The sequence below is a fragment of the Auxenochlorella protothecoides genome, assembly GCF_000733215.1.
Source record: "Auxenochlorella protothecoides strain 0710 unplaced genomic scaffold scaffold31, whole genome shotgun sequence".
In the NCBI taxonomy this organism is placed as follows: Eukaryota; Viridiplantae; Chlorophyta; class Trebouxiophyceae; order Chlorellales; family Chlorellaceae; genus Auxenochlorella; species Auxenochlorella protothecoides.
In genome coordinates this window covers 31,239-44,725 of record NW_011934124.1, presented here as the reverse complement: position 1 = coordinate 44,725, position 13,487 = coordinate 31,239, and the positions used below count along the sequence as shown (strand labels likewise).

At 63.9% G+C, this 13,487-nt stretch overlaps 7 protein-coding genes across 7 annotated transcripts in view; 3 read left to right on the top strand and 4 right to left on the bottom strand.

Annotated features, from left to right (window-relative positions):
• The window catches only part of F751_2937 (Polycomb group protein FIE2), a gene marked incomplete at both ends in the record, with an annotated part of 3,669 nt that extends 2,331 nt beyond the window's left edge, over window positions 1-1,338 (top strand). Inside the window, 4 exons of the mRNA XM_011397309.1 lie at window positions 32-137; window positions 392-544; window positions 699-832; window positions 1,305-1,338. Of these exons, the coding sequence (XP_011395611.1) occupies window positions 32-137; window positions 392-544; window positions 699-832; window positions 1,305-1,338 (427 nt within the window). The remainder of the gene's footprint in view (window positions 1-31; window positions 138-391; window positions 545-698; window positions 833-1,304) is intronic.
• Window positions 1,339-1,467: 129 nt separating this feature from the next.
• F751_2936 (hypothetical protein) lies at window positions 1,468-3,536 on the bottom strand (the record flags this gene model as incomplete). Its single annotated transcript, XM_011397308.1, has 5 exons — window positions 1,468-1,797; window positions 2,002-2,409; window positions 2,733-2,994; window positions 3,136-3,308; window positions 3,396-3,536. The coding sequence occupies 5 exons, from the start codon at window positions 3,534-3,536 to the stop codon at window positions 1,468-1,470; spliced, it is 1,314 nt and encodes a 437-aa protein (XP_011395610.1).
• A 1,992-nt stretch (window positions 3,537-5,528) lies between these two features.
• F751_2935 (hypothetical protein) lies at window positions 5,529-6,556 on the bottom strand (the record flags this gene model as incomplete). The annotated part of the gene is made up of 4 exons (XM_011397307.1): window positions 5,529-5,622; window positions 5,736-5,838; window positions 6,237-6,391; window positions 6,525-6,556. 4 exons carry the CDS (start codon window positions 6,554-6,556, stop codon window positions 5,529-5,531), a joined length of 384 nt encoding a protein of 127 aa, XP_011395609.1.
• Window positions 6,557-7,529: 973 nt separating this feature from the next.
• On the top strand, window positions 7,530-8,742 carry F751_2934 (MPN domain-containing protein; the record flags this gene model as incomplete). The annotated part of the gene is made up of 3 exons (XM_011397306.1): window positions 7,530-7,659; window positions 7,803-8,166; window positions 8,316-8,742. 3 exons carry the CDS (start codon window positions 7,530-7,532, stop codon window positions 8,740-8,742), a joined length of 921 nt encoding a protein of 306 aa, XP_011395608.1.
• A 257-nt stretch (window positions 8,743-8,999) lies between these two features.
• On the bottom strand, window positions 9,000-10,073 carry F751_2933 (hypothetical protein; the record flags this gene model as incomplete). Its single annotated transcript, XM_011397305.1, has 4 exons — window positions 9,000-9,299; window positions 9,411-9,532; window positions 9,662-9,789; window positions 9,961-10,073. The coding sequence occupies 4 exons, from the start codon at window positions 10,071-10,073 to the stop codon at window positions 9,000-9,002; spliced, it is 663 nt and encodes a 220-aa protein (XP_011395607.1).
• A 905-nt stretch (window positions 10,074-10,978) lies between these two features.
• On the top strand, window positions 10,979-12,650 carry F751_2932 (Uncharacterized protein; the record flags this gene model as incomplete). Its single annotated transcript, XM_011397304.1, has 6 exons — window positions 10,979-11,027; window positions 11,195-11,396; window positions 11,580-11,678; window positions 11,826-11,937; window positions 12,133-12,372; window positions 12,633-12,650. The coding sequence occupies 6 exons, from the start codon at window positions 10,979-10,981 to the stop codon at window positions 12,648-12,650; spliced, it is 720 nt and encodes a 239-aa protein (XP_011395606.1).
• Window positions 12,651-12,981: 331 nt separating this feature from the next.
• F751_2931 (CBL-interacting protein kinase 11) overlaps window positions 12,982-13,487 on the bottom strand; it is a gene marked incomplete at both ends in the record, with an annotated part of 2,794 nt that continues 2,288 nt past the window's right edge. The window contains 2 exons of the mRNA XM_011397303.1: window positions 12,982-13,260; window positions 13,327-13,475. Of these exons, the coding sequence (XP_011395605.1) occupies window positions 12,982-13,260; window positions 13,327-13,475 (428 nt within the window). The remainder of the gene's footprint in view (window positions 13,261-13,326; window positions 13,476-13,487) is intronic.

Here is a 13,487-nt window from a genome sequence, read left to right as displayed (position 1 = left end):
TAACCCTCGGGCGCCCCTGGCGCCCATGCAGGGACTTTTCGCCCCACCTCCCGCTCATCACGGACAGCGAGGATTGGACCGACCCGGAGGCTGCCTACCCCGTCCGCCTCGTCACCTTCCCCATCTTCACCGCCCAGGTGCAGGGGATGTGTGACTGGGGACGGTGGGGATGGCTGGCACCCGCCCCATGTAAGCATGCGGAGCCAAGGCGCACACCATGGGGCGCAGGCTGCTTTGTTCATCAAAAAGAGGGGATCGGAGGGAGCGACAGCTCAGGGCCTCATCCGTCATCCTTCGTGTACCTTGCCCCTGTCTGATCGATCCAACCCTGCTGGCCAGACTTGCCCCTCGGCCGCCTCAACTGCCCAAAACCCCCACCCTGGACCAATAGGTGCACGGCGGCCTGCAGTACGTGGACTGCGTGCGCTGGGTGGGGGACCTGGTGCTCTCCAAGTCGGTGGACAACAAGGCCCTGCTGTGGCGTGCCGACCTGGCGAGCCACAACCCGCGCGGCATCGAGGACGGGCGCTTCACTGTGGTCCAGGTGGGCGGGTGGATGGGGTGGGGCGCCTGCCGGGGGTGCCCAGGTGACCTGGCGAGGCGCGTGGACTCGCCGTCTCCCTAGCATCACATGCGCCCAGTCCTCGGCTCCAACCCTTGTACCGATGTCCTTCCCCCCCAAACAATCAACGCCTAAGACCCTGAAGCTGGAGGTGTGCGACCGCGTGTGGTGGCTCCGCTTCGGCCTTGATGGCCGGTGCGCCAGGCTGGCGATCGGCACGCGAAAGGGCAACACGCTGCTGTATGACCTGGAGGGCGGCGTGGATGAGGGGTCGCCCAGGGAGCGACTGACCCCGCCCCCCCGCCCCCGCGCCAGTGGCCGCGGCCTGCCTCTGGTGCGTCAGGCTGCGCTTTCCACCTGCGCCACTTGGGTGGCCAGCGCGCACGACGACGGCCTGCTGGCGGTGTATGTGCGCAAGGACGGTCCCCGCGGGCCCGGGCGGCCAAGGGTCCACAGCCGGGACGGCCCCCGGGGCAGCCGCGCCGGGGCGAGCGAGTGAGGCGGCGGCTCGCTGTGCTGGGCGCAGGACGCGGCGCCAGGAGGGCCCTACGCTGCCCAGGGCCTGTTCCGATCGACCCCTCCCTCCAGCGCTGGCTGGCGCAGACTGGCCTGATGTGCAGCGGTGGCGAAACTCCAACCGCCCGACCATACCCGCACCCCTGCTGGGCCCTGCCTCCCAAGGGTACAGCCGCCCGAGTGCCCCTGCCACACCCCGTGCTCCCCCCTTTCCTCACACACCCAGCGCCGTGGCCAAAATCGTGACCGTACAGGAATGAGCAGCCGAGGAGCGGACAGGAAGGGGGCGAAGGCACGCTTGCGGGGGAGACGGGGTAGAGGGGACACAGGGGCATGAGAGGGGGCGGGGTACTGCACACCCTCCCTCCCCCACTCCGCATCCACGTCGGTCAGTGCGGCGTGGAGGGGAGGTCCGTGACCACCACCCCCTTCCGCGCCGCGCTGCGGTTCAGGCCGGCCTGGCGCGGCGCGCTGGAGGAGGGCCCCCGCGCCAGCCGCGCCTCCTCCTCCTCCTCCTCCTCGTCCAGGGTGAAGGCGGTGTCGTACACGCCGCCGCCCACGGGCTGCGAGGGCCCCGCCCGCTTGGGAGGCGCGCTCAGCACGCCCAGTTCGGTGGTGGTCTCCATGCCCACCGCCTCGCCCAGCACCAGGTAGGCGTTGCCCGCCCGCATGCGGAAGGTCCACAGCAGCACGCTCACGAAGATGAGAAGCAGGCCGTTCTGTGAACGATAGGGGGGGTTCAATGGGGGAGGGGGGGATGAGCAGCGGGCCGCGGTTCGGGGAGAACGATGCAGCGGGGAACCGGGTTCAGAGTGGGGCGGGGCGGCAGGTGCCCAGGGACATGTGTGAGACACCTTTCTATGTAACACATTGGGGGAATGACACCCTCTCCCCCACCCTGACCCAACCCTTGTGAGTCCCACCATGAGCGCCAGGATGACTCGGTCAACGACGGTGGGCACGAAGATGGGGAGGAAGATGACGAAGAGGTTGGCCACGACGTAGGTGGACACGCCGTAGAAGAAGGTGCGGATGAGGCGCAGCTTGTCCCGCGTCTCGATCCGGTCCTGCACCGTCCGGGGCTCGTCGGCATCGCGCCCCTCCGTCGCGCCGTACAGGTGCGACGCGTTCCGCCCTTCCTCCAGCAGCACCTGGGTGGGCACCGCGGCGTGCCCCACGCCCGCCGCGTGCCCGTTGGTGAGCCCGCCCCCCGCACGCGAGACGGGCAGCCCCGGCGCGGCGGCGGGGCTCTCTTCCTCCTGCTGGTAGGGGTCGCCGCCCTCGAGCCGCTCCCGCTCCTTCTGCACCGTCTCAAACACGAAGAACCAGGCCTGCACGGAGGAGCGGGGGGAGATGGGGCGGGGATTTGTCGTGTGGGGCGGGGTCGCCGGCGCATGCCCGGCCATGGCGCCACCTGCCCTGCAAACAGTCCCCAAGAACCCTGGCATTCTCTGGCTGCTGCGCCAGCCCACCGTCCTTGCAGATCGGGCCAGGCTCAGCACTCCCCCACCTGCCCCCACTCGCAGCCGTGCCTGCAGGCCCACTTGATCCTCACCCCCCTCCCTCCCCCGCACTTGCAGCCCCCTGCACACACCCAATCCCGCCCAAAAACACCCCCTTGCCCTCATGCACGCACGCACAGGCAAGTACGCACCAGCAGGAACGCCATCATGTTGGCCATGATGCAGATGAAGAAGACGAGGCCCGTGGCGGCGCCCAGCTCCTCGCCCGGGGTGCAGGGATTCTCCGGGTCCTCCACCCCCTCCACGCACACCACGGTGACGCTCTGGTCTGAGAAGGCCTCGAAGCCGCGCATGCTGTACAGCACGTAGTCCACCACCAGGGAGGTGACGAAGACGATGGCGGGGATGCTGATGGCCACGGCGCGGTGGGGGCCCAGGTCCGAGCGCGTGATGCTGCGGTGGAGTCGGGCGGGAGGGGGTTGGGGGGAATGGGGGTGGAAGACGGGAGCAGGGCAGCAGAGGAGCGCCACCGCCCCTCTCCCTGCTGCGGGATGCCCAGGGCCTGCTGCATCAAAAACACACAGGTCCCCGCACCAGTATCCAGCGGCGATGATGATGAGGATCCAGATGAAGTAGGCCTCGGCCAGGTTGGAGAAGAAGATGTAGGCCCCGAACCAGGCACTCCGGGCCCAGTCCGGACCCACGCCCGACACGGCGTAGGCGAAGAGGAAGGTGTCCCGCACCACAAACAGGCCCGTGGCTCCGAGCTGTAGGGTGGGCGGAGGGGAGGACGTGAGGCCTCAGGACAGCTGCAGTGTGCCACGCAGGTGTCTCGCCCCTCCGTCCCAGCGCACCAGCACCGCATAGAGCTGCCAGCCCCGGGACCGAACATGGCGGTGACGACACGCATCTATGCTGGCCACGACCAGTAGGAGGGTCCACACGGCCCAGCGCGGAGCCAGGTAGGCCACGTTCAGCCAAACCCTGTTCGTCATGGCCCACGATCCCACGCCTCGCCGGCGTCGATTCCGCTGGTCTGGTGTGACGACTGCACCTCAGGAGGATCGTGCTGCACAGGCGAATCCCATGTCCCAGCGCTGATGGTCACAGGAATAATCTCGGGGCGTCCTTGGCGCACAACGAGCTGGGGTGGGCTCGCGCGCCCTGTAGGGGGACCGTGGGATAGGGAATCTTCCCACTGAATGGCTCACCCACCCAAAATTCGTAAAGTTCAACTTTGTGCACATTCTTTCCCCCCATTTCAAAGCTAAGTACGTCTCGAGATGGTAGAAAGGACTACTCCTGCGCGAGGAATGTGAGGTATAGCTCGTCAGGAGGCTTCATAAACCTTTTCGTGCAAATGTCCCATCTCATCAGCCTCCGTTCGCGAGCCCTCTCAACACAAATGTCATCTTGGGAATGAGCGGTGAGGATGGATGGCAAGTGCCGCACATGCCTGCCTGGAAGGAGGTACTGACTTGACAACATTTGCCCCATGCTCAATGGCACATTGTACCTTGGGTATTAGTTCCCTAATCCCTAGCCGTGGACACACTCTATAATTGCAGCCTTGTCCTTACTGGACGGCCGTAGCCAGTGTGAAGGCGAAGTTGAGGCTCTGGCAGCAGTTCATGAGGCGCTTGACTGTGTACAGAGCCACATCGAGGTAGACGCTGGTTGGTGATGCCGATAAACAATCTCGCACGAAGCTCCCAGAATGTTTGGAACTCCAAACTCGGCCATGCTGCGTCGAAGCTCCCCCGAAAGTTGTATGGGCCCTTGCGTTCTGTGGCGGCGTGGGATTAGACCGTCCCTCACGGCACGTTGGATCAGTTCTCAGCCTTTCTTTCGTCCATTACCACTAGACAGATTATCTGATAATTTACATTCTTGTGAGATCGCACTTGATGGAATGGTATCGCCGTGATCGCATGGGCGTGCACCAGAGGAAGCTCGACTGTCATGGCGACGGGAGAGCGACGTTTGGCACTGGCTTGTCGACTGGCACTACCTGCACCTCGCGCGCCTCCTACAGGGTAGATTGATCTTAAGGAAAGCTATCAGAAGGCATTGTGACCCCCATCATCAATCGAGTGTCATGCCTCTCAATAGTCAGAGTCAATCGGTGGGGTCTGCTTTCCCGATCGTTCGGGAGTCGACGATGGCCGAGGCCGACCAACAGGAGGCCATTGAGATCTGCAGTGCCATTGTAGACAAACACGGGGCTGAAGTGGAGCGGTGTACTCACGCTATTCGGGATGGACTCGCCAAGCATTTTGGGGCCGGGAACTGGCAGGTGGTTATGGGCCAGGCATTCTGCTACAGCATCAGCCATGAGGTGAGTGGATGGAAAGTGGGACCGACATGCAAGAGTATGCATGTCGAAGCGGTGAACGTCTCAAGCGCAGTTCTACTTGCCACCGGAAAGATTTGAGGACTGTCCTCAACCCACGTTCACCCCAGGTCAACCAGATGATATGCTTCTATCCAGCTGAAAAGCTGGCGATCTTGGCCTGGAAGGCTTGAGGCAAAGATCCTGGGACACACTCCTCCATGAATAACAAGAACGAAACTCTACAAAATTGAGCAGAAATCCAAAACAGTTCGTCACGGGGACTTCCCACGTGGTCACCCACCGCAGTACTATTCCCGCCCAATCCAGCTTAATTACCGAGGTCTAATGGGATCGGATGTGTTCTGGATGGTATGAACGAACCATGAAGGAGAGTGGATATCAGCTACTCATATTGCTTTTGGAGACCATTACTTATGAACGGCCCAGAGTGGGGCCCATGGTACTCCGCAACCACCATGATACTGACAGTGTTGAAACATCCACCAAGTTATTGATGACAAGGAAGCCAATGAACTCATTTGGCAAGAGCCAGGTCAGGAGCGGGTTCCTGGGATAGGTACAAGAGGGAATGCGCGAGGGATTAGGCGCAATGGGGATTATGCTGTATAGCTACCCTCAACTTGTATTCAATTCAGGAGTCATCTTTCAAGCGAAGCAGCAGCACTTCTGGCCCCTGACCCGGCAGTAGCTGGGTTAGCTGTCCTTCCAGCTGCTCCTGGGTCTCCCTGCATAACAAGAGGTGAAGGAAATTTCTGCGATGAAGTGGCACATGCTCAACCCTCTAGAGCCTGCACACACCAGAGATGCAAGCATTACTCAGATGAGGTTGGCAGCCCACCTAAGCACTGCCTGGAACTCCATGTAAGAGGCTCGTTTTTCCAGCCAGATCCTGTCGAGCAGGACCTGTGCAGCTACAACGAGGCTTGCAAAAGCTTCAAACCCTGAGGTTGGAGGCAGGGTTTGGGTCCATGGTGGGCAATGAGGAAGCTGTTACAAAATTCAATGTGATTCCATTGGTCAATTCTCCAGTAAAACTCCATCTCATGCCGTGCTGGTCAGGGAAGCAGTCGCCAAGTGGTTGCTATGACTCACCATCGCTATCTTCAAGGAAGGAAGCAAATATTCGTCCCGCAGGGGTGGTGGGTGACGCTCGCGAGAGTCCCAGCAGTCCTGCATGAATTGGGGGATGCACAGGAGGTGCTTGCCACTCACACAATATCACCTCAGGCCACGCAGATTTGCTGCTACATTCTCATCCGCTGGTACTGCATGCAAGCCCGGAAGAGAATTCCCAAAATGTTTCCCGCAACAAGCAATGCTGCCCAGCACCAGGCCTCACCCGCGAGCATGAACGTGAGATTGACCCCGGCGGCAGCAAAGGGGTATTCCCAGTCACTGCGCTTGCCGTCCCGCTTCTGCATCAGGCTCTGAAAAGTGGCTGGGTGCTCCTCGGCAGCATAGACCAGGCACTCGAGGCTCAGGAGGCCCCCTCCCCTGTCGAGGACACGCGATGAGCGGAATCTATGGTGCAAGGTCCACCGAGCAGTAAGGAGTTGGAGATTTTCACCAGTGCCTGCACACTCGCAGGATTGTCAGCAGGCAGCTGCCATGGGCCACCCAGGCACACCTCATCTCACCGGAAATCACGCCCCGGGTCATCGCTCTGCCAGCCCATATCCTTCCAGCACTCAGCTTTGACCCTCCGCGGCATGGCTTCCTCCGTTTGGAAGCCTGCGATCCACAACCTCCCGAGCAGTGCCTGGAGGATGTATGAAATAAGTGTGTATATGTGCCGGCCACACTCTGACCACTACACTTATGCGCCCCGGGATGCCAGCTGGAGGACCACATCCCGACCCTCGCACCACATGGGTAGCGTCGGCGGCATCATACTGTATGCTGGCCCTTCTCTTCAGCGCCAGCCACCTCGAAGACTGAGTGGGGGACAGTTGCGGCGTGCTGTCTGATCCCAGCAAGAGGAGCGCTGCAATATGTATTGGAAGGAAGGGATCAAAGGCCAGGGGTTGGGACGGCACCAGCTTGATCTGCAGCCCCAAAGCTCGCCCAACAACAGACGCACATTGTATTCGATAGAGTATGTAAGCCAAGAGCTCTATGATATATCGCCTAATGCGAGCAAGGACTTGCAGGATACCCGTGGCATGCCTGTGAGCTACAGCTGGCAGCAAGGGCTCTCTCAGACCTGTGCCCTGCCTGTCGCCCATGCCCTGCCGGCGCAGATGCAAGCCCGATGTTGCAGGGAAGGCAGATGAGTTCATTTTTGCGAGGTTGGGGAAGGATTCCATGTTTCATGGGTCAAGGCTTGCAAAGTGTGCGAGCACGCGCGCGCAAACCACCCGCTACCGGGACCTCCCTGCAGGTTCCACGACACCGTCGAATTTTAGCAGGAAGCTGCGGAGGCCACTTCCCTACACCAACAATCACGAGCTTCTCACTCTCCCTGTCACCTCAATCGTGTCTGGCAGGCCTTCACGAGTGTGATCCGTCAATGCAAGGCGTACAGTGTTCTCCCGGGACCTTCTGCCAAGCTTGACCCCGTGCGTCGCTTGCCTCTCGGTGCATGCAACCGCACAGACGGATACGTAGCTATTGAACTATCTTCTGCCCAGGGATGGCCGCAGTGTCGCCTGCCCCTGCCCCATCACACCCCATCCCAGAGTGGCTGAAGGGCCACAACCTGACGGGCCCCTTCATCAGCGGCACCTCCCACCGCGTCTTCGTCCTGGGACAGAACCCCGCAGGTGCGACCCAGCGGTGGTGCTGGGCTTCCTCTTGTGTTGAATGCGGAGTGCATCAGGGGCTAGCTGCCACAGCAGCCCGGCTCGCTGACCAGGACCGCCCCCACCGCGCCAGCACTCCCAATCCTCGCCAATTCAACACGCAGACGCCGAGGACGCGGAGGCCAAGACCCCTGCAGCGCGAAAGTCGGGCCTGAAGACCCGCAGCAGCGGCCCCGCGGCGGCCAGCGAGGCCAGCGGCAGCGCCTCCCGCGCCTGGCCCGTCTCCCTGGCCGACCTGGTGAGCGCAGGCCTGCTGACCCCGGGCCCCGACGCTCTCAGCGTGCTGTACAAGGGCAGCACGCACAGCGCGGCCCTGCTGGCAGACGGCACCATCCGCTACGACGGCAAGGCCTACGGCAGCGCCTCGGCCTTCTCCATCCACGTCAAACGCCTGATCACGCCGGACAAGCAGGGCGACGACGGCTGGAAGAGCGTGCTCTACCAGGGCAAGCCCCTGGACGTGTACAGGTGCAAGGGGGGGGGGTTGCATGGGAAAGGGGGAGGGCGGGGAGTGTCGGAGGAGGTTCCAGGCGTGCCACCCCAGCACAGCGCTGTGCCGCGCCCGGGTGCAATGTGCCCTCAGCGGCCCCTCCCGTGCCACGCCCTGCCCTCGCCAGGCGTCAGCTGCGCGACACCATGAGCGAGGCGGCGGATGAGGACAGCGGGCCCAGTGAGGACGAGGAGGGGCCGGGGGATGGCGGCACGGGGGGGACCTCGACGCGCCGCCCCCGCCGCCTCGGCCGCCCCGGCCGGCAGCGGCCCAGGCTCCGCCGGCGCCGAGGACGCGCGCTCCGACGCGGAGACCCCGCCGGCAAGCAAGCGCGCGCGGACGGGCGAGGGCAGGCCCGCCAGCCCAGGCTCTGGAAAGCCGCCCAGCGGGCGACACAGGTCGGCCGCCGCCCGTCCGAGCCGGTCGCGGCTGGGGCGGGTGGGGCCCGACCCGGCGGGGCCGAGCCCCGCTGGCGCGGAGGGCGCGGGGCGACCCGCGGCGGAGCAGGCCTGGGTGCAGTGCGACGCGTGCCACACCTGGCGTGCCGTGCCTGACGCCGCGCTGGCCGCCGAGCTGGCGGCGGCGGGGGCCGACGCCACCTGGCACTGCCGCGACGCGTCCTGGGACGTGAGGGCCGTGCCCCCTGGTGACCCCCCCTGTGCAAGTTGATGCCGAGCACTATCAGGTGGCAGGCCAGAGGAGAATGGGTACTTCAAGGGACGGGGGGGGGTTACAGGTCTGCGGCGTGGAGGTGACTGTGGCATTGTGGCGCCAAGGAAAACCGCCGGGCATGCCGCCACTCCAGGCCGCCTCACAGTCCCTGGATGTCGAGGTAGAACTGGACGGCGCCCAAGTCGGCCAGGGGGATGCGCACGGGGGCCTCCAGGTCGGCGCGGGACAAGCGCTGCCCTTTCTTCTTGCCCAGCGCCGACCAGTTCTCGGGGACGTCCAGCAGGCGCCAGGTGGTGTCGACGCCCTCCTCGCCCAGGAACAGCATGACGCGGGGGGGCGGCGGCTGCCGCCCGGCTTCCCCGGCGCGCACCGCCACCGTCATGGGCGCGTCCCGGAAGCGGTGCAGCTCACGCGGGACGGCCAGCGCTCGCAGCGCGCCCTGCGTGGGTGGTCGGATGCTCAGGGAGTCGGAACAGCTGGCTGATCAGGTGCGAGCGAGTGGGGGGCCGCTGACACACGCGCACGCCAGCACACTCTCCACCCGCCTCACCGGCGAGGATACCTCGTACTGCAGGGAGGCAGCCACCTCCTCGCCAAGGGCCTCCTCCAGCCCCGCGGTCAGGCCCCGCGTGAAGTCGGAGATGTCGTCCAGGGTGGGCGAACCCCGGGGGTCTGGTGGATCGGGGTGCAAAGGCTGGAGGTGAGGGCCTGAGGCAGAGGGTGTCCCCCTGGAGACCAGCAGGGGAGCCAGTGACACACCCATTCGTTGCCATGCCCCTTTCGCTCCCCCTCCATGCTTACCTGTCAGCTTGTCGAGCCGGATGCTCAGGTGTTTCTGGGCCGGCCGGGCGTGGAAGGCATACAGCTCCAGGGAGGCTTCGGGGCTGTCGGCCAGGAGGGAGCGGACGACGGCCAGGGACTTCTCGGCCCTGGGTGCAGGGGATGACAGGTCGTGGGCAATGGGAGGGGGGTGTGGGTCTATCTTAGAACAGTACCCTCCAGCCTGACTTGGACATCGGAGTACCCATGCTCATCTGCACAGGTCATCCATGCCAACCCTGCTTCAAAGTTAGAGACCCGCATCCACCCTCGCCACTGACCAGTCACAACCCGCCGTGTCGATGTTGCGTGACACCTCCTCGTCCTGCTCGCCATCGTCGTCGTCCTCGCCATCCTCCAGTGGCTCTGAACTCAAATCCCCAGCCACCTCCATGGGCGCCTCGGCTCGCCTGGCGTACGGTCGTATGCGTATTGAGTCACATTTCCTAAGCTGCTGGAGCTCGATGTTTGCCCACCTACTGTCTTTGACAAGTCCAGCTCCCAATCTCGTCCGGAGTGGTGCAGCCGGCTCCAGCCGCAAGACAGCCAGTCGACGACCTGCGCATTTTTAGTGGTACCAGTCCACTCCTACTAAAATCTGAAATCAGGCTTTGCATTGCATGCACTTGGATGCCGAACCCCCGTACCCACAACTGTGGACGCAAAAGGTCGCACGAGCTTGTAAAGACTCAGCGCCATTCCTTGGGTACTCAGGCAGCTGGTCTCCTAGCTGCTAATCCTTCTCCGCATATAAATGTTTTACGTATTGCCCGACACAGGTTGAAAGTCCCTTGCATTTGTGATCCATGCACCGTTCACTTCGCGCGCGGGATCGGTCCTTGGAGGTCGTTTGCAGTGTTGTGTATACTTCCGTCCTTCACGATGAAGACGAGTTGATCATCAATATGGCGTGTTGGACTACAATCTAGCTACTCTTTCTGGCGTTCATCATGTCGTCTGAGGTGGGCACACTCACAACGGCGACGTGCGCCGGTGTGTGCTGGTGTGCCTGTGGTAGCCGATGCCTGTAAGTACCGCTCGTCAACATCTGATCAAGTCTCTTAACCACTTGTCATGTAGGCGTCGCCTCTAGCTGTTCTACGAGCATGGGTCAGGAGTATCCCCCCCGTCACGAGGTGGGGAAGGGCGGGTCCCCCTTTGGGCCGTAGCGCGCTCGGATCGCGTGTGTACCGATGGCGCCTCATCCCCTGAGTTGTATGCACCCATTCCGTTCGCAGGGTGCTCGTCGTCACCTGCACGCTGCTGCTGGGCATCACCACCCTCATTGGTGGAGGTCTCATGATCGACGTTTGCCTCAGTGCCGACCGCGTCGTGCGGCACATGCAAGGTGAATGCAAAGGGGCCCGGCCTGTCACGATAGTCTGTGGGCTGTGATGCCATGCAGCGCTACCGGAGTGTGATGGCTTACATGTGCTCGCCTCCTTATCAGGGTGCCTTTGAGTACCCGCCTACCTTCCCATCCCCCCCCTGTCCCCAACACCAACACGATCCCAGCCTGGCGTCTGCTGACATCTTCGCTGTTCCACACCGGTGGCATCCACCTTTTATTCAACATGGTTGCCCTGCTGCAAGTGGGCGTTCCCCTCGAGAGGCTCCTGGGCAGCGTGCAGCTCTCTTGGCTGGTGGCCACGCTGAGTGTGCTGAGCAACTGCCTGTATGTGGGCCTCGCCCTCGCCGCGGGCCTGCCGCCTTTAGGGTGGGTGTGAGTTTGGCGCCTGCTTGGGTGGGCGTTGGGCAGCGAGTTCAAGGTGGCGTCTGGGTTTGACGGCAGGACCCTTGAGCACCCTTTCTTGAGGGTCTGTTGAATCTTGCTCAGGGGCCCACTACTTGGCTGCAGCCAATAAACCATCCTCTTTACACCTTCCCGGACCCGCCGTAGTTGGTCGCAGCCGTCCTTTCAGTGCGTTCTGGGTTTCTCGGGCGTGCTGTTTGGTCTCATCGTGGTCCACGCAGAGGTTGCGCACATTGCCTCCTACAGGTTGGTGCATCTGTGTGGGTGCATGGAGGGTGTTGGGGATGGCTTGAAGGCATGGGTCTGGCCGAGATATGCCAGTTCCGCGCGCCGAAGAGCCCCAACGGGCTGTTGCCTTCAAGGCCCCACTTCCCATCACCCACACATCTGCAGCCTGTTTGGGGCAGTCACGATCCCTGCCCGCGCCTACCCCTGGCTGCTCCTGGCGGCCTGCCAGCTCATGGTGCCCCACGTCTCCTTCCTGGGGCACCTGTCCGGCCTGTTGGTGCGTGCCCCAAGGGGGATCAAGGGAGGCAAGATCCGCTGTCCTGCCGACGAGCCCGCAGCGTAGAAGTTGCTTGGGACTGTGTATTTTGCGTCGCACGCTCTGCATGCTGGCTCAGCGAACATATTACTTCGGGGTCCTGGACCCCCATGGACGATACGAATCCCCCTCCGCGCAATCCTGCCGTTCCTCCAGGTGGGCCAGGCGCTGGCGCTGGGCCTGCTGCGCCTCGCCATGCCCTCTCCTGCCACGGTGGCGACGCTGGAGTCCTGGAGCGTCGTGCAGCGCTGGGGCCTCCCGTCCAGCGACCCCGGAGCAACGCTGCGAGCGATGCCGGACGCTGGCGTGGCGGGGGCCCACCTGCTGCCCATCTCCACGGCGTCGCATGGCGGGGGCCTGCTGGAGGGCCTCTGGCAGCCCTACCCCCCGGCCCTGGTCCCGGGGACACCCCCGGCCCCGCCACCCATCCTGCGCACGCCCAGCATGAGCATCGTGCACCAGTGCAGGGCGGGGCAGGGCCCGGAGGCGGCGGCCGCAGCGGCCGCAGCGGCCGCGGAGGCGCGGCTTGCGGGGACAAAGGGTCACGGCGCTGGTCCAAGGAAAGGAGGGCCCGCGCCGCCACCTGCACCCCTCTAGCCCATGGACTTTATCGACCCATGAGAGGCACCATTCCAGGGGACACTTCTGTCCTGCAGCGACAGTCACGGGGATGAGTTGCACCCAGCCTGTACAGTAGAACCATGTGCTGTCCAAATCACACCACCGTTTCTGTACGAATTTTGCTGAACCTCCACCGTTACTGTCTCGCCCGCTTCAGGTGCAATACTCGCTGTACATACTATGGGGCATCCATCGTCAACACTGCGGGGCTCAGAACAGAAGGACAAAAAGGGGGGTGCAAAGGTGGTGTCTGCAAGCAGAGGGAAAAGTGGCAGCTCCTTGGTATTTGCCAGGGCTACTCAGCGTCAGCGGAGGTGGGTCGTTCAGGGTCTGGCGAGGGCGGGTCAGGGGTGTGGTGCAGGAGACCATGCTCCCCCCTCCTCCTCAGTCGTCCTCGGCGCGGGAGCCAAACCAGAGCCTGCAGAAGCCCCCCATTCCCGTCCTCTTGGGGGCCACCGGTCCCGCCGACGCCCGCTTCGCGTGCTGTGCGGCCTCCGCCTCCGAGGGCCGGTGCGGCGGCGCCATCACCCCCGGCGCCTGCACCATGGCGCTGGGCAGCGGGCGGCCGGACCCCGGCGGGGGGCACATGGCCGGGGTGTGTCTCTGGGGCACCGGCCCCGCCGACGCGGTGAAGGCGAAGCTGACGCGGCGGGGTGTGACGTTCTGCTGCTGCCGCGGCGGCGTGGCCGGCGCGGCCGGGGGCGCCGTCTCTCCCGCCCCGCTGCTCACAGGCTTGTCGCCCGGGCGATCGAAGCCGGCGGCCAGGCGGAAGCCGCCCTCTGCGCTCTCGCTGGTGCTGGACTGCGCGGCGGACTTGATGGCAAAGACCTGCGGTGCCGCCGGTGCCGGCAGGGGCGCGGCCGTCGCCTGGGCCGGCGCTCGTATAACTT